At 44.8% G+C, this 19,298-nt stretch overlaps 1 protein-coding gene across 10 annotated transcripts; it reads left to right on the top strand.

Annotated features, from left to right (window-relative positions):
* Positions 1 to 266: 266 nt before the first annotated feature.
* LOC145965755 (uncharacterized) lies at positions 267 to 12,303 on the top strand. 10 transcript variants are annotated; one of them, XM_083089434.1, is made up of 9 exons: positions 4,932 to 4,957; positions 5,041 to 5,418; positions 5,900 to 5,986; positions 6,989 to 7,877; positions 7,959 to 8,315; positions 10,145 to 10,240; positions 10,324 to 10,676; positions 10,758 to 11,083; positions 11,215 to 12,303. In XM_083089434.1, the coding sequence occupies exons 1-9, from the start codon at positions 4,947 to 4,949 to the stop codon at positions 11,529 to 11,531; spliced, it is 2,814 nt and encodes a 937-aa protein (XP_082945560.1). In that variant the 5' UTR covers positions 4,932 to 4,946; the 3' UTR covers positions 11,532 to 12,303. The 10 variants fall into 10 exon arrangements, with proteins under 10 accessions (XP_082945559.1, XP_082945562.1, XP_082945566.1 ...); XM_083089433.1 differs by lacking the exon at positions 4,932 to 4,957 and adding an exon at positions 267 to 541 and having other exon boundaries at positions 6,989 to 8,315; XM_083089436.1 differs by lacking the exon at positions 4,932 to 4,957 and adding an exon at positions 268 to 541 and having other exon boundaries at positions 5,080 to 5,418; positions 6,989 to 8,315.
* The last annotated feature ends 6,995 nt before the right edge of the window (positions 12,304 to 19,298 follow it).

Below are 19,298 nucleotides of genomic sequence, written 5' to 3'. Positions count from 1 at the left end.
CCGTTCGACAAACTTGCCGTCTAGGGAGTTTCTAGGGTTTCCGCGGTAACAGCCAATCGGAGCGCCGTCCGACAAACTTGCCGTCTAGGGAGATTCTAGGGTTTCCGCGGTACAGCCAATCGGAGCGCCGTCCGACAAACTTGCCGTACGTGCGCTACAGAGGTAATACGAAGCTGTGGTTTACAAACGACGAGACGCGCGACTCGAATTCCAAAGGATGAGAATTTTGGCGGGCGAACGCGTCGCGTCGGGCGCACTTTTTCGCGCGCTAGCGCAGAAGGCGGTCGTCGTCGTCATCGCCGGCGCTGCCGCTGCCGTCGCCCTCGTCGTCTCCGTCGTCCCGTCCGCCTTCGCCTTCGCCTTCGTCGTCGCGCCTCGCGCCGTCACCGTCGCGCCGCAAAGGATGCGATGACTGTCAACGCGGAAATCGGCAATCTTGTATCGCCATATTGTTCGCGCGCACGTTGTTGGCGTACCACTAGTGCCGATATCGCGATACGACGAGTGTCGGGTGGACTGAGAGAGGACGCGTTGACGAAAGGTAATAAATAACGATGAATCGCCAGACGACCCCGAGTGAGAAACGCTAAACGGCGTCGCGTTATTACGTTAGACGTGCGCGCATACCCGCGAGCGAATCGGAACGTGTACGGCTACGCGAGCCCGCATATAGTAATAGAGCAGGAACGCGTCGAGGCCAATTTAAACGCGAATCGATCGCCTTTCCCTCTACGTACGTACATGTACATGTACGTATGTACGGGTGTGCGATTGGCCGCGTGTTACGCCGATCACCAACTTCTCGTTTTACCGACCCGATATACCGTTTTGCGCCCGTTGGAATTCGGACCGTTCGTTCCCGGTGACGTCATCGTCAGGATGGCCCGATGAGCTAGTTTCGCCGCGCGACTCTGTCCGCGACTTGTTTTTTCCTCCCCCCTCTCCGTCTCCGAAGAAGGAAATCGTGACGCGAGCGAAACGAGGGGAGCGATCGCCAAGTGTCACGGTCACGGGTGGTGAGTTTTCCGATAACCGATCGACGGGCTTCCTATAGGTTTTCGAGAATCTCTCTTTCCGTATTTTCGGCCGCGCGTCCATTTCCGTACCTGCGCTTCATCTTGTTGTCTCTCGTCGCCGTGAGTATTTCCATCGACTTTTTTCCTCCTCCCCCATCCATCCACCCACCCTCTCGCGCTTTCTCTTTCCCTCACTCGTCGACTTTTGCCGCATAAGCGTGTCGCGCTTTGACAGGACGCATTTACGAGAGACGATTCCTCGTTAACGTGTAATTACCCCATTTCTGAATTCTTGCGATCAAATGTCGAGGAAGAGAGGGACACGTAAACGCTTGCCTCGAGTCTGACCATAGTTAGGTTATCCAGTCGTCGATGCGTCGTGTAAAAATATTCGTGGACGCGACTCCCCCCTTTGCGAGTATCGTCCGAAACGAGAGAAATCAATCTGCGTGTACATGCGTTATTACACGCGCACAAAAAAAAAGCGGACGCGAATGTGAATTCGTTAAACGAGTCCGCTTTCGTTTACTCGCAATTTATTATTGTTGCGCGTTGAACCTCAACCAATGTAATACGTCGCGAGTTGAAGTCAGTTTAGTCCAACATTCATATACGAGTTTCGAGGCTGCGAATACTTGTGCTTTTCATCGTGATATTCATTTTTCGCGATGATCCCTACTATCGTTTTTTATGCACTTTATATCGAAGCATCCGACTTGCTCCAAGATGACAAGGCGCGATTTCTCTTGTTACGAGGCAAAAGTATCGTATACTAATTTCGCGACTCGTTTCACGTATAACTTGCCTCGACGATAAAATATTGCACAATTTTATATACGTTACATTACATGTATATTCTTCTAAAGATGTACAGTCGCAAACTCTGTCGGGCGCGTGGACTTGAATTGTAGTTGACGAGATTTTGACGCGGAGCTATTTTTATTTTACGATCCTGATCGATCTGATTTCGGGACGCCGATGAATCGACGATGCGGGTCTCGTTTGTCGCAATGTTTCGCGAAAAGAGAGAAAAAGGAAATGTAAACATGTTGAAATGCTCATGTGCAACATTTGCGAATATTTTAATATTATATATATTCCATCGCATTCGTGCCTTTGGCGGAAGATGCGATATCGATCGGTGTCTTCTCTAGCATATTCGATGAAACCTTAAGGTCGTCGATATACGTGTACCGATATCTATCAATTCTGTATTATATAACCCGCGAATCGTCTTTAGCGCGTGTGAGTTATCGCTCGAATAATTTTTTTTTTTTTTAAAGAAACGTCGAATCTCGAGAGATACTTGATGCGCGCCGATAATCTTTAATGATTCGTCTCTTTATTCGACATTTGTGTGTACTCGAGATGATCCTTGAAAAAGCGCGACTAAATACGTATATTAATTACGAATGGTACTTGTGCCACTTTTTTTAACCTCGCCGGCTTAAATGCCGGTTAAGTAAACGAACGCAGCCGAAGATAAATTGCTGTCAAATTAATTAACGGCAGAGCCGAGCAAAGGAACCCACGCGTTATGTCATAATTCACGTGTCTTGTATAAGTTAATCAAATTGTAATCTATTTCCAGAATCCGCTGATGTCGCGCAAATGTCATTCCTTCCTCGTTAATTAATACGTTAATGTTGTTGCATTAACATATAGATTAAATGATGCAAAAATAATTTCCATACAGAAAAATAATATACTTACCTCAATAGTCTCTATTGTTAAATATAGGTAAATGTGCAGTATAACGCCCCCGCCTCCGATTTTTCTGAAACTTTGTCAATTTGTTCATTTTAATGTTTAAAATATATTCTGAGAAGGGAAATCGTCGCTCATGCCTCATTTTTTTTTTTTTTATTTAATTTCAAAGTTTTGTGATGTCGTTATACAATTTTTCAAAATAATTGGTGAATTATATCCTCCAACCTCAATAAATTCATAACAGTACAACATATTCTCTGCTTTTTAATCTAAATAAATTCCTAAAAATACAAATATTTTCTGCTATTGTTAAAAACACAAATAATTAATATAGCAGAGAATACAGTGGGATTCAAAATCTACCTTTTTAATTCTTACTTTGGATATACTCAGGATATATTTTAAACATTAAAATGAACAAATTTACAGTTTCAGAAAAATCGGAGGCGGGGGCGTTATACTGCACATTTACCTAAATATATAGCGTATACTATGTACTAATCTAATACAATAATGATAGGTTAGACGAACGCGAATCGTCGCGCGTTGCTCGTCAGGGACATTATCTCGATTCTATAATTATTATCGTAAGTAGTTCAAAGGATCTTCGAGAGTGTTTATCGCGATTGAAATATAAATAAACCTTCGGTTTACTTGTCTGTTAAAACACAATGTATTATTAATTACATATTGGCGATTAAAATAAAATTTAATTAATATCGCATACCGTATTCTATTATATAACGAGTTAATATCGTGAAATTTTTCGATTGCATCATTTTTATTCGATTATCCTTTATACTATCATGTAATGATATCGATTCTACCGTTGTTGGAAACACACTCGTCCTGACGAGTATGCGGCAAAGTATGTAATTTGCCGCAAAAATTACGGTTGCGCAATAATCTGTTTTACATTTATATAAACACGAGCGTCTATCGTTTCTTCGTCGACGAGTTTTTTAGATTTCGGCGCTGTTGTTCGATTCGCTTCGACTCGGACTTTTTTTCCTACGATATACGTCATCGAGCTCTCGACAAATTTCATTCGATTTACTGAAAAATCGCGCCTATATCGCCGTAAGAGATATCGAAAGTCAACGAGATATCTAGAGATATCGCAAATGAATATCGTTTTGAATGATTCGACGATTGTTACGTTATTTTACGCATCGCGAATCGTTTACGCGCGTCGAGGTTATTTTGATTTTTAACGGAAATTCGAGCGCAAAATCGTGGCATTCTTGAGCAAAGTAAGACTTTACGTGCACGCGCGCCGCGTAGCTTTGTAACAAAATCCGAAACGACACGGTTTATATTGGATTCCGGCCTTCTACTACGCATCGGATTCTGATGAAAAGTGGGACGGTTGCCAAAAATCGCACGGGAAAAATTCTCGGCGTCGAATCCGCGATCTATCGACGCCGGCCACTTTTCCGTTTTCTTCCATTTCCTCGACCATTACGACGATTATTTATAGAAACGACAGATATAACGACAGCGTTAGCGAACGAGTGTCGTCGCTCTATTATTACAAACGAAAATCTCCTCGCAGCTTTTTTGCAATCGACAAATATAACTCGTGTCCTGGCGAATCGCAAATCCGAATACACGTTGTCGAGCTTCAACGCAATCAGCTGTGACAACGGATCGTTCTTCGCTATAGCGATTTTTCACAGTTTTTGGTAGAAAAGATGAGGCGAGACGAGGTCGAACGAATTTGTCGTGTCGCGCGCCAAGACGACGATGATCCTTCTCCTTTGCCGCCTATAATTATATAATGTGTCAAATGTGCCATGCGAAGACCGAGTATGGAGCCCAATTATTACTTGTACGCGCGCGCGGGTAGAGTTTCCGACACACGTACGCTTTGAGCGATTATCAAATTCACTTTGGATCAAAGCTCTCCCGAGAGAAACGAGAGACGGCGCGTCCTCTCGGAACATTCGATCCTCGAAACGCTGTGTGTGCGTGTGCACGTGTGTCGGGAGAAAAAAAAATGCCGACGTTGAAATCCGTGATATTCTATTAATAAAATATACAAATTGCTCTTAAGTACTTGGCTAATAGTAATTATTGATTTCATATTTAGTTTTGATATTTTATTTTTTAATATTTTTTTATGAAAATTATTTGTTGAGGTTTTGTTTTTTTAGGAAAATGATTTTTTGAGGGAAAATTACTGTAAAAAATTATTTTTAAGGAATTTTTTTATTAAAGATGCATACAAGGTAGAATATTTTTTATGTACTTGACGTATTTTTTTTACCTTTGTAATATTCTGTTAATTAAAATATTACGCTTTATTTTTTAGAGTTGGCGTGAGAATAGTGTGCAGTAAAATGAATTTCAGGCACTCGACGAAGAAGCTCGAGGAGGAGATTGGCGAGTCGGGACGCGCAATGTCGTATCATCGCAGCGGGCAGACGGGCGCCGTAGCGGTGTCGTACAGCACGAGTCCAATGCCGCATTCGCCCAACCGGAGATACTCGAGCGGGACCGGTAGCGGCGGTACCGCCTCGTCCGGTATCGGCGGCGCGACATCCAAGTTCAATACCTACCGCCCCTCCGTTGCCGGCACCTCCTCGCTCCTCGACCGACCCACCACCAGCTTCTACTCGCCGTCCTCGGCGGGTCTGCACTCCAGCTACAGCTCCTCGGAGTACAGGCGATCCTATTGCCCCCCGTCAAGGTTGGTACGCATCTCGGGTACATCTCGAGTATAGGGCTAGAGCGGAATATGCTAAGAAACTGCGAGGCGATAGACTTTGGCGTTAACGTATGCTAGCATCCCGTTTGATCTCTTTGTAAAATAATACCATCCTTGAGAATTTGAATAGGTAATACTGGACATTTCAATGAAATGCACATGATTCTTGCCTTTTGACTTTTGTCTAAAGTGGACAATTGAACAAAATAGACAGACTCTTTGTGCTAAATTAAAAAGAATACGTTTCATTCAGCCACGTGGATGTAGAGCATTCGTCGCACGAGTTTAAGTAGACTCATTGTCAGTTGAATAGATGGAAATTCCAAGTCGAGAATCTTGCAATTACGTATAGAAATAATCTGTAGTAATGTTAATAAAACCAATAGCGAATCGACGCGCTGTCTCGCAAAATGTTAAATTAAAATGTGACAAAATGTGTTTACATAATCGATCGACTCTGCAGCTTCTATTCGTCGGTTTCTATCGTCGGCACGAGCATCCGCAGGAACTATTCGTCGGAGTACAGTCGGTCCAACTGCTCACCTGCAAGGTGAGCAATCTCCGACATAGGCTTTAGAGGATTGAAACACGAAACATTTCATTTGTCTCACGATGCAGATGGAATCGATAGTTGACATGTCTACACAACAGCCATATAATACTAACCGATATCAAGTTGTTTGCACCTTTATAATTCAAAAGAGAGAGAGAGAGTGAGAGAAATAACTTTAAAATTCTATACGATAAATTGAATATCGTTTTATTCTTTTAATAATACATAATTATATTTTTTGATGATGGTAGTATAGTTATTTATCAAGTCTTGTACATTAAAATTTAGCCTAAATCTTGTACATTAAAATTTAGCCACTTGCTTTTATTCGCGTTATTATAATTCAATTACAAAGACGGTGAGAGATATATTCCCATTCATACATGTGAACCGACAGTAAAGGTCTAGGTCAATCGTAAATGGGTCGCGCGCGCTATGTTTGCTACTTGTTATTCCGAATCGGATAACTTTATCCCTTTACGAAATGAAAAGCAACCGCTATAAAGCAGTATTCGCGGCTATTATCGAGGGAGCGCGTGGCCATATTTATCGATTTTAAATAAGCACATTCGCGCCATGAAATGTAATCGTAGACCTTGACCTTACCAAGATTTTGTGCAATATTTGTGTATATGTGTGCTTTTTGAAAAATATTTTTGCACCGAGTTTTCTTTCGAGTTGTCGAATTGAATTATCCCGAGACTGTCGCATTTTTGTAAACGATATCGCGCGAGTCTGATTAAACAACTTTGATATCGACAAAGTAGAATAGTTTCGTTTAGCGGAAACGTTTGGATTTCAAACATGCGCGTGTCAGTCTCTTTCTCTCTCTCTCTTCGCCAATAAATACGAGACGTCTATACTCTACACTCGCGCACATTGCACAACGCAATTGCGGAGAGTGTAGGAGAGTAGACGAAGCCCTTGGCCGCAGGCCCAGTTTGATGAGAAACACGATGACCGCAATATTCTTACATACGTCTTGGATGAATTTTGCAGATCAGTCTCATCGTCGTCCTACGGCGAAACGGGTGGCGGTGTTGCGACGAGCACCGTCAACGGCACCAGCAGCGGCAGATACTCTTCGACGTCGAGCGTCTCGACCTCATCGTCCTCGAGAGAGCGCAAGATCGACAACGTCGATGCGGCCGCCGACATTATCAGCAGGTATTCGCCAGCCGGTTACGTGCCGAATATTCAACGTCAGCAACAAGCGAGTAGCGGCAGCACGCATCACTGGAGGCATCGTTCGACGTCGTCGTCTCTAAACGAGTTGTTTGGCGGCGACGAGCGCGAAGCGGAGCGCAGAGATCTACGTCCAGAGTCTTCGCTCTCCTCGTCGTCCTCCTCCTCGTCGGCCGCCGTCGCCGCCGCCGCCGCCGCCACCACCACTACCGGCGCGGTCGGTCTATGGTCAAAATCTAACAAGAGAAGACCGATACCTACAAACAGCACGGTGCTCACCATAGCTGCCGGGCATGCACGCGCGGACAGCGCCGCGTCTCTTGCCGAGGTAACAAACATTATCGACGACGATCATATTACGCGTAAGCTAAACGACGACGACGACGCTGACGACGACGACCACGACGACGGTACCAAAGACATTAACGACGATCGGCACAACAACAACGGCAACATTGGCAACACCCGGCAGGACAGCAACGACGAGGATATCGCGTGCGGATACGGCGTAAACAACAACGACAACGACGACAACGACGAGGACGGGGACAACGATGACGATAACAACGACGACGATAATCTCAACAATCATCGCTTCCATCAACAGCGCCACCACCGACCGGACGAGGTCTCGCCCGCTAAGCATAATCTTCTTTCTCCCGCCACCCCCGCTGGTGGTAGTGGTAGTGGTTTGATTAGTGATGTTAGTAGCCTTGACCTGTTAACTAACCACGCGACTAATACTCGTAACGAACTGCTGATCAATAACAACGCTCGGAACAAGGTGACACAAGGGGAGGAAGAAGACGAGATCGCGACGAGCAACAAGGTAACGCGCGGTGCCGACAATATTCCGTCGATCGTCACGTTTCTGCAAAATAATTGCATCAACGACCGAGATATTTCCGAAGATGGCGAGAAGGAAAGGAACGATGGCTCGGATGCTTTTGGCGGAGCGCCGCCGATAGACAGCGTAGCCGGCAGACCATCCGTTACGCACGGGGACGATCCATCCGTTCCTTCGACGTCGAGGAGAACCGATCAGTCTGCTCTCTTCTCCAATACCGGCCACCAGACATCCTCACCGACAAATCCATCCACGGCGCATCAGAGTATTTATCGCAGTGTCAACGAGCAATACGTGAGTGCGTTTGTAAACGATACGTTTCGGCCTGGTGCAGGGTAGATTATATATATTTATATTTTTGTACGTATATACTTTATATTAATTTCCGCGAATTCCGTCGATGTTGTATCGTGCTCTAATGTTTTCAAAATGTTGAATTGATAATTACACGAGATTGGATCTTGCGAGAATCGGTAGTAGGCAAAAGCGTGAGTATAATACATGAAGATCAAGATGCTTGCACATTTATGTAAGACATGTACATGCTGGAATCGCGTTAATAATTCTCGCAAAAATGTATTGAAAGTCGTGATTCGCGATATAAAATATTTATATTTTTGTCAATAATCCAAAGAAAAATTCTATTGCAAGGATTTTCTTCCTCGATACGTAAACGGATTTCGTGCCTCGACACATGTCAAGGGAAAAGAATTACGCCGCCACACGCGATTCGTTTACTTCCCGCCCATCTCTATTACGAAATCTCTTTGCCCTCTCGCCGTCTTTCCAACTAGAGTCTCTTCAAAGTTAATCGCAAGCGTCGCTGCGTTTTATTAATAGCTTAGAGCTCTTTCTCTCTTCTTCTCGAGTTCCTCGGGAGATGGAGGACTCGTACTACAGTATTTCGCGGTAATCTACGATCGACTTGTCTTTCCAGAGTTGGTACATTTGCTCACGCAAAGAGGAAAAAGGCATCTTTCACATAATCAAGAATGTATCAATAGTAATAATCGCGATCGTAAAGCGAATAAAGTGAAGCGATCATATATACATCAATTGCGTCTTTGGCTCATAAATTGTTTGCAATTGTCTCGGTTATAGAGTTTACGCGAGTTGTTTAATGCATTTGTAAAAGAGTATCGACACTCCAAGTTTCCATTGTGTTTAAATAACAAAATGACGTTTGTGAAAAAAAATGTAATAATTTTCGTCGCACGAAAATGATATTACAAGATACCATGGTCGTTAAGTAACGTTTATGATTAACATACATTGACAGGCGTGACGGGAATGAATCTTTTTTCGTTTATTCGAATGCACGCGCGACGCATTGCGTGCAACGCAAAGAAAAACATTTTAATCGTATAATTGTGAGAAATACTATTCTTCGAAATACTATTACTTGGAAATTGAGTGACCAATCGTGTAAACTGGCTCACACCCAAGCAATAGGATGGGCTTTGTGGTGTCTGTGGACAGCGATAAGCCTCGTGTCCGCTTATGCCTTTTTCCTCGGCATCGCGACACCTTTGATATCCTATAAACGTATTTCGACTAGAATTAATTCGACACGCGTCGATAATTCGGCGATAATTCCGCTCCGCTCCATTTCGCATACCGTTCAATCTTCTTCATTTGTCTCACATTCACAGGTGAGTACTCGAGGGATTGCGAAAATATTTGTCATTTATCAGTTTTTCCGCATACTACCGACTGAATCGATCGCTTTTATTTTTTATAAACTAAAGACACATCATGTTAACATTTTTCTCTATCCCGTTTGTAAATGTATTTTAATAAATGTGTATTTTAATCAATATAGCAACGTTCACATATCTGTACGTGTGCCTAACAACAAGATGTGACAAATCTAATTTGCGCGTTTGGACTTTATGTTTCTGTAACGTAAATTTGTTTGCTATCCCGCTTAAGCCTTCTCTTATCGAGCAATATTTCATCGATTAGAATCAATGAAGGTTTTAGATACTTGTAGAAAAAATGACAACCTCTCAAGACGACGATATTTACAACAATCTATAGACTGTGCGTCCTCGTTTAATTAACAATAATTATAGAGCAATTTACTCGCGTAAATAAATAACGGTGATTTAATAATTTTCTAGGAAGGAAATCCGACAAATAGATCAACACGTAATCGTCTGCAAATTTCGCGCGATGAACGATGTGGTCTAAACGGCTTACGGAATATTGGAAATACAGTGAGTATATCTTAACGAAATATATGGTTTCTTTCACCTTGGCCACTATTATATATAGTTACTTGATGCACATATCGTTTTAGTGTTTCATGAACAGCGTGATTCAGTGCTTGAGCAACACGAGACCTCTGTTGGAGTATTTGCTAAACGAACAATATCTGGCCGACATAAATACTACCACGTCCAGCATGAAAGGCGCTCTGATCAAAGCCTTCAGCCAAGTAATCCACGAATTGTGGGAGGTGGGCGGTGATCACGTGGTAAACACGACCGCGCTCAAGTCTCAGATACAGAGATTCGCGCCACGTTTTATGGGTTACAGTCAACAGGACGCTCAAGAATTTCTCAGATACTTGTTGGAGGGTTTGCACGAAGATGTCAACAGAGTCACCACAAAGCTACCACCCATACATGGAGATATACCCGATAGTTATACGTAAGTGTAGATTGTATTTTTAAAAGCGTATATATAAATGTTTGATTTACAACAAGGCAACTAAATTATTATTTCACTTAGGGACATGCAAAAAGCGGTAGAGAGTTGGAAACGTTATCTTCGCAGCGAAGACAGTATGATAGTCGATGTTTTCGTCGGGCAATTACGTTCGTCTTTACGTTGCACCTCTTGCGATCACGTGTCGGTCACGCTCGACCCGTTCTGGGATTTAAGTTTGCCGATACCAGGCAGGAGTGGTACGGTGAAGCTGAGTCAATGTTTGGAGCATTTCACTCGAGAGGAGGTGTTGGACGGCGACGAAAAACCAACATGTTCCAAATGTCAAATGAGGAGAAAGTGTACCAAGAGCTTCAGCATACAAAAATTCCCAAAAATTTTGGTAATTCGTATCCTTTTTTCAAATTGATATCGATGGCTTCGATAGTTATATAATTGACAAATTTCAATGAAAGAGAAGAGCGAGCAAACAAATTTAGTTTGTATAAAAGGATATTTTCCTTAATACTCTATCCGTTAGATTTAAAACGTTTCTCTCCGATGGAACGTTTCCGCGGCAAGCTGAACGTGATGGTGGACTTTCCGTTGACGGGTTTAGATCTCAGTGCCTTTGCCGCCCCGAGAGTTCCGGGCTGTACATACAATCTGTATGGAGTAGCGAATCATTCGGGTACGACGTACTCTGGTCATTATACCGCGTACTGTAAGCATCCGTACTCGGGAGAATGGCACGAGTACAACGACAGCCGAGTGTCTGTCGTGTCGTCACGATCGGTCGTTTCCAGTGAAGCCTATGTACTGTTTTACGAACAACAGCCTCATAGTTCTCACTTGTAACCTTACGCCACGTTAGAGAGCTAAACACAACCATCTTGCCTCTCTCGATACCTCAACTCAGCCTCAACAGCCTATTAAAGAAACTCTGTCTTGCGATATATCGAAAAGCGACTAAACATTGAAACGGAGGACGGGTAACAAAGTTGATCGCGACCTTGTTGGCGATGAAAGAATCGCGTCTCTTCCTGCGATACGTTTCTGGGTATAACACACGGTACAATGTCCCTTTATATGAAGATGCAAGATTACGCGATCGATAATTGGATATATAATTAATGATTATACATACTTTATACGCACTTGACACGGGAAATGATTTCCGCATATCAAGTTTAATCCGTATGAAATTATTTATTTCTTTTTTACTAGCAAATACTATGTTTTGCGAGATAATTTATATTGCAATCATGTTTGTGAAATAGGGCGATACATTTTTATTTCTTACTTTAATCGCACGCGCAGGACTATAAAGCACTGTTTCGATTGTTTGGAAGAGAATGAAGAGGTACGACGATACAAGTCGCCAAAGATTGTACACATACACGCATACTACGCATAGTGCTTCGGATGTCTAATTACTTTGGAATAGACGAGATATATATATATACATATATACATAAAATACATCTCCCACTCTTCATTAAACACATTGTGGCGCGACATATGGCTATTTACTTTTGTAAAATATTTTATTTAATATAATCACGAGTCACACGAGAGTTATTTATTATAATTTATGGGAAGAGAGAAAATAAAATAATATATTCGATAATTGACAAATATATATATTATACATACATATTATATATGCTAATAAAAATGGTAGATTACGGGGAAAGGAGAATATATTGTATAAATTTTCGAGAGATGAAACAAGAGAGAATATTGTATTTTGATCGGATGGAAATGGGTGCGAGACTGAAGCGTTATTTAGCAAGATTCCTCGTACCGATCGCGGTCGCCAACCTTGACGTATTCGGAGCACGAGACACGTGCGGCGCGATCGATTTGCAAAAACGCGTTCCCGCCTTCTCGCATAGATGGCGCCGGCGTCCTTTTAGCGAGACGTCGACCTATATACGAGCAGAACCTACACGTCCGCGCGGAAAGACGCGACTTTAAAAATCCATCGGTTTTCGCGTCGTATTTCGTTCCGTTCTCTCTCGATATTTTCGCTGGAATTTTCTTTACTCGTTTCCTCTTTTCTCTTTCCTCGAAACAACTTCGTCTAGAAGGTGGTCGAGGAGGAAGCGAGCGATTGGCGGTAAACCGACAAAATTGCGATAAATGTACGCGCACGCGTGCAATATGCATACGCGGAGAGACAGACATGTTACGCGAGGAGGAGGCGGGTAGTCGGCGGCGGCGGTCAGAGTCGATGTACCGCGTCTACCGCCACCACCGCCGCCACCGCCACCGTCGCCGTCGCTGGCCGCCGCTGCGCGTCCATCCCGTCTCGTCCCGTCCCGTACGTCGTGTCACGTCGCGTCGTCGAGTAAGGTCGTCTCGCCGGCCGCCACCAGAGGGTCACGACCACCCGCGAAAAGTCTCGTGTGCGTTCGTCGTGTCGTCTCGCCGCGTTCGCTTCTCCGCGCGACACGCGTGCTACGCCTCGAGAGTGAAGAGTCTCGCCCGCGTTTCGCTCGATTTGCAAAAATTGCCCTCTCTCTCTCTCTCTCTCTCTCTCTTTTTTTCCTCCGACTGCATCGCGCGTTGCTCTCTCTCTCTCTCTCTCTCTCTTTTCTCCTCCTCCCCCCTCCCTCCCTTTCGAGAAGAGAGTCGACGTCTCGGTTGAACCCGGTCCGTCGTCTCGTCCGTCCGTTGTTCCGCGCCGTCCTCTTTGTCGCCAAGTGCTCGTAATAGGCCGGAAATCGCGCGTAGCCCGTCACGTTTGGCCGGCGGAGCGATTACGACGCGTGTCGTGCGTCGTGCGTCGAGCGCGCGAATCGGTTAGCGATCCGGTTAGCGGTGGCTCGGTCGTTTCGCGATACGTTACTGGCCGACTGGTCCGCGCCAACGAACGAGAGAAAGCCCGGAGCCCGGAGCCCGGTCTCGTCGAGTTGAATCGAATCGAGTCGAGTCGAGTCGAGTCGTCGTGTCGGGTGTGTGTGAGGGCAGTGATCTCTCGTCGGAGAGCGGCGACCTGACGACGAGTGCCCGATAGATGTAGGATATATATATATATATATATATATACATACATACATATATATATATATATATATATATATATATATATATATATATATGTATGTATATACGTGTATATATATGCGTCGAGAGATGCGTGAGAGACGTCGCCTGCCCTCGCCGCCTTGGCTCCCGTCACCGTCGCCGTCGCCGATGTGGATGCGGACCGATTCCCCGAGACCGAGATTCATCGAGACGCGCGTCTCGGTCTCGTCGCAGTCTCGTCCCAGTCAACGCCGTCGCCGTGGCCGTGGCTCGCGATGAGCGCGAGAGCGAGGTAAAGGAAATTTTCAGAGTAAACTCGAGTCGAGTCGGCCCGCTGGCCCCTGCCCCGTCGAGAGAGACGGATCGCTCCTTGCACCTCGTTACGCGCGATGCAGCGATGCGATGCGCCATCGCCTCGCGATTCGATAGGATCCAAACAATTTCGTAGACGCAGACGTTTCTCCTCGGTATATTTCAATCATTTAAAATTTGCCGATATCCTTTTTAAAGGCGACGTGATTTTAAATCAAGAGTGAAAAGTCGCTTGATTTGTCGAGTCGAACATTTCAATCTCTTTGGCGCGCAATCTCTTTCTCATCCCAATTTATGCACCCTGCTAGTTAAAAATTACCTACTTTCCCTATTCGTTACAATTGTCTAACTACGTGCGATTGATAAATATTTTTTGCGCGCGAGTAAACCGGCTACGCGATATACGTATTGTTGGTTAGAACGCAGAAGAATGTAAAACCGGTGGATAACCTTTTTAAATATCTCGGTAACCCTTTTAAAATGAGAAAAGAATCGATAATTAATTTGCGTTTAAAGCTATCTCGAGCTATCGCTTCAATTGCGCGGAAAATATTCGCGACTTTTTAATCGTGCGCGTATATACGATACATGTATATTTAAGGTTAAAGTCAACGTCCTGGATTAGACTAGAACGAGAACGTAAAATGCGCCACGTTAATCTGTCAATTTTATCATTTGTTTATTTCGTCGGGATGAAGTTTATCAAACGCTTACGAGCTTAGAATCCGCAAGGTTTATAATTTATACAATTATTTCATCGATAATGAAATGTGTATAAATTACAAAACGAAGCTTTCCACCTCGATTAGCATTTTTCATTTCGGTCAACCAGCGAGGAATTTAATCTCTCGTACGCTACTGGGCGCGAGAGAGAGGTCCCGTTTTATATTCCATGCATATATTTCTCTATTAAAGTATTAAATCGGGATAACGCCACCATTTTGCCGCGTTGTTTAGCTTTTCGTTTTGGGCGGAGCCATTGACCGCAACTGCGAGGAAAGGAACTTTTCCAGCGTTTAATGGGCCGTTCTTACCTGAAAGAGAGCCCCCTTCGAAACGACCACCGACATCGTACGTCAAATGCAGCCGCGTCTCGCGCGATCTGTCGAGTTTTTTTTTTCTTTTTTTTCCTTCGAGAGTTCCTTAGTTTAAGGTTTTACATTCATTTATAACGTTGTAACCAATTGTACGATTTTGGAGTCGCGGTGCACTCGTAACGGGCCATCTTATCCGGAACCAGAGTCGAGAGCCGACCCTTTCCCTTTGAAAGTTTTTCATCGCGGGCACGCCGGTCCTTTTCATTGGCCGGGACTCGAACGAGAATTTTTCCGACACGACTGTTTGGCCCTGCCCCCTTGGTCGAGCGTTTCCTTTTCGAATGGCGGCACGATGCATCGCAGTCGTCGCACCGCAACGAGTTTCCAACCGCGCCAATTTCTTATTTAAACCTCGAGATTATCATCGTCGTAATTTTGTTTAATTCCGGGGGATAATCCCAGAGGTATCTGAAAACATCTCGAAAAGGGTACGACGAGAGAAGACGATAAAAATATATTTTTAATTTTATTATCCATTTGTTTCTCCTAAAGCTATAATTTGCGAGAAACTCTACATCATTTTTTTTTTAATAATTTAATAGTTTAATTAATTTTTAATAATTTAACGAACGTCAAAGAAAGAATATTGTAGAGAGATTCCGAGGATATATGGGGTTGACAATTAATTATAACGTTTCTTATGGTTCAAAGACACACTTTTGACATTTCCCGTTATTTGGCGCAATCCGAATCTCGCGCGAAAGCCACTCTTCGTCTATGGGCCGTCTAGCCGAGGACGAGACAGACGGAGAGAACTCGGGCACTCTATTCCCGTGCACTCTGAGGTTCTTTGCACGAGCCCGCGCGAACGTGTATTATACGCATAGCGTACAGGATGCCGTACATACACGCACACGCGCGTACCTACCATGACTGATCGCGCAGGTGTGCGCGATTCTTTTCTTTCGTACGTTGCATACAAACCGCGAATGGTTCTTCCGCTTAAAGCGCGTTTCCACGAAACGCGAGCGGACGCGCTCTAGTTTTCCCCGCAAAAGTTTCCTCTTAATGCAAAAATTTCGCAACAATTTTCTCGACGACACTCTTGTCATGGTTATTGGAATTTAAAAAGCTTCATCTTGGATATAACGCGCATGCCCTTCTCTCTCTTTCCTTCGACTATAAGCCAAGATGAAGAATACTTTTTTTGCGCGCATAATGTTAAATCTGCCCCTATAATGTCGGAGTAATTACATTTGAGGTTAAATTAATCGAGGGGATAATTTCGATTTGCCAAGAGTGGAATCTTATAAATAAAGGAGGAAAAAAAGAGAGAGAAAGAGAGAGAGAGAGTTCTTTATATAAGATGGGAGTATGTGTGCGCGCGGGTTTTATTCGATCGCGGCAGAAGGGACTCGCGCGCGTGTACGTGTGGTACACCTACATGTTCATAGCACGCATGTGTACGTGCGCGATGCGCGCGCATGTATGCACCGGAGGCTGCTTTCTTAATGTCTGCGCCTTGTCTGCGTAACGCGTATCCCACCTCGTACGCGCGCATATTTTATTCCACGGACAATACGCGCTCCTTCCTCCCTCCCTCCCTCTCTTTCTCTCTCGCGTATCTTAATAAGCCATCATCGTTATCGATCGCGATCGCGCATCGGCTTATCGAATCGATCGAATAACTAGAATACGAGCAATAGTTTCGCGTCGTATTGTTTGCCAATAGAATCCAAGACTCGAAAGATTTGGGTAAATGCATGGTGCCTTTTCCTTTTTCTTTTCCCTTTCTTTCTCTTCCTTCTCCCTCTTTCCCTTCCTTCTCTTTCGCCAGCTTGCGCGCGCACATGTATGCGCTTTCGCGAATATACGCGCGGCCGAGGAGCGAGGGAGAGAGAGAAAGGTGGAGAGACGGAGAGGAAACGAGAGTCCCTCGCGTCCGCGGGGCTTCGGTGTCAACAGGTTTTATTTTTGCCCCGCGAAAAGGCCAAGGTCCTCTTTTGCCCCTACCGGGCGCCCTCGGGGCCCTCCCTGTCGTGTTCCCAGCCTCCCGGTCTCGCAGTCTCCTAATCTCGCGACTCGCCAGCCGCCAGCCTCCCGCCGCTTCGTCGAGTAGTCCCCTCTGGCCGCGTTGCCTTTGCGGCTCGACGCGACTCCCCGACAACGACCAAGACGACGACGAGTGGAAATACTCTCGGGGCATGTAACCAAGAAGCTTCTGGATTAATGCTCCGAACGGACGGCAGACTGCGGGCCCCCGGGGAATCTCGCGTGACGAGCATCGAGCAATCGTCGTTTATCACGTCGGATATATAATACATGTAAAGATAAAATGTCAAAAAGCCAAGAGGAAACGAGAGGACCAGTAGCCGATGGATGCGGCCGCCTCCATCCGCGGTCAGGACGCAACGTCGACGTCGACGTCGTCGGCGTCGGCGATCGGGAGGGCGACGCGGGCGCGGGCGGGGGTGGCACGGCAGTTGGCGGAGGAGGGAGGGAGGCGAGAGTGCAGCGGCCTGGCCGTCTATATTCCGCGCGACTATAGGCAGTCCGGCTAGAGGCTAGAGTCCGCGTATAATGTATTCTCGAATATCGTGCACTCTCTCGTGATCGATATAAGCCCCGACGCGAGCCGGAGATGCACGAAGACCCACCGTCTCCTCCTCGTTCCTCCTCCTCCTCCTCCTCTTCCTCTTCCTTCTCCTCCTTCTCCCGTTTGTTCCTCTGCGGAGCAACCGCCCGCTCTTCTCCGCCCGTGTTTTTTCGCGCAGAGTGCATCGCAACGCGCGAGAACTGCATCGAGGATCTCTCCCCCTCCCCCCATCCCTCCCTCTCTCTCTCTCTCTCTCTCTCTCTCTCTCTCGCCTCATCTATTCATCCATCCATCTATCATCTATCCATCTATATCGATATTTATCTCTCAATTATCCGTGACAATGAAAGTCAGGCCGCTGAAAGGAAGGGAGCCGGAGCGACAAATCATTATTATTCGATCGTTAAAATGATCTAAACTCGGGTGCATGTGCATATCAAGAATAACGTAACGCGCGCGCGTGCTTTATTCGATCGATGCGATCGGTGTAACGGACGTAACAATCTGCTCGACTCGAGAGCGTCCAATGTGCAATCGGTCGTTTTATCCAAAGAAATTGCACATTTGCAACATGATTGGCCTTGTTTTCGATAAACTTTAAATTTTCCTCTTCCGTATAATCGGATAAATTTAATTTCGCGTTTATGCGTCCAAAGTCACGAGCACGAAATAAAAGTCTCGACGTGAAAATTTTATTTTATTCTTGCTTATATTGTGCAAGTAGAAAATGAAAAAGGAGATAGCTTTAAAAGGCAAATTGAAAAGATACTATTTACATCATAGGATTAATTTGCGCGATAATTTGACAAATTTCATCAAGAGTATAACATTTAATTACTCGAAACTAAAGAAATCAATTGCAATCTCTATTTTGCAAACGAGCGCGATGTGCGCCAGCAACATTGCATCGAATATTTACAGTTTAATTATTTACGTCATGTATCGTGTATTTGATTAATTTGAAATCGATTAATATTCTTTTCTCGTTTGAATGTAAAGCTTATAGTTTTTTCAATCGTTGCATTCTTTCGATGGAATATTTTTGAAATATTTTCTAAAAAAGAGAATGAAAAAATTATCGAGTCAATGATTAATCGATTCGATACGAAATAAATACAAATTTTCTCGAGTCGGTAAAGTGTGGCAGTATCGAAAGAATGCGCGTGGTTGCAATTACGACGATGACATTTGAATGCAATCTCTCGTACTACGACCAATGTACGTGTATACGCGCGCGCGATGAGTTTATTATAAAATTATATAATTTCAGGACGCACAATTTGCTCGTGACTCTTGGCACGCGACCTCGAGTGCTTTTCTTTCGACGACGAGGAAACGGAAAGAGAGAAAGAGAGAAAGAAGGAGGAAGTGCGCGAAAAGAACGCGCGAGGGGAAGGGAAAATTGGTAGGGAGGGAGACCGGTGCGCGTTCCAGAAAACTGGCCGCCATGTTATTCCCCGTCTCTCTCTCTCTCTCTCTCTCCTTCCTCCCGCTCCCCCAACCCGGCTCCCCCGCCTGCATGCACCGAACCATCACGAGATATCGTCCGTTGCACTTTTCAAGCTCGCGTGTGAGCGCGATGGGACGCGTGGAAGAAGCAAAGAACGAGAGGGAATCGAACAGAGATGCGATGGAAAAAAAAAAGAC

Source organism: Camponotus vicinus, unplaced genomic scaffold (genome assembly GCF_025532165.1).
Source record: "Camponotus vicinus isolate PSW18456_S1 unplaced genomic scaffold, iyCamVici1.0 SCAF_14, whole genome shotgun sequence".
NCBI lineage: Eukaryota > Metazoa > Arthropoda > Insecta > Hymenoptera > Formicidae > Camponotus > Camponotus vicinus.
The sequence above is the reverse complement of the archived record's forward strand: the minus strand, read 5'-3'. Positions and strand labels throughout refer to the sequence as shown.

Coding starts and splice junctions, on each gene's coding strand:
- LOC145965755 (XM_083089431.1), top strand. Junction 8,316..10,144: donor GCAGTGTCAACGAGCAATAC/GTGAGTGCGTTT, acceptor ATAATTTTCTAG/GAAGGAAATCCGACAAATAG. Junction 11,084..11,214: donor CCCAAAAATTTTGGTAATTC/GTATCCTTTTTT, acceptor TCTATCCGTTAG/ATTTAAAACGTTTCTCTCCG.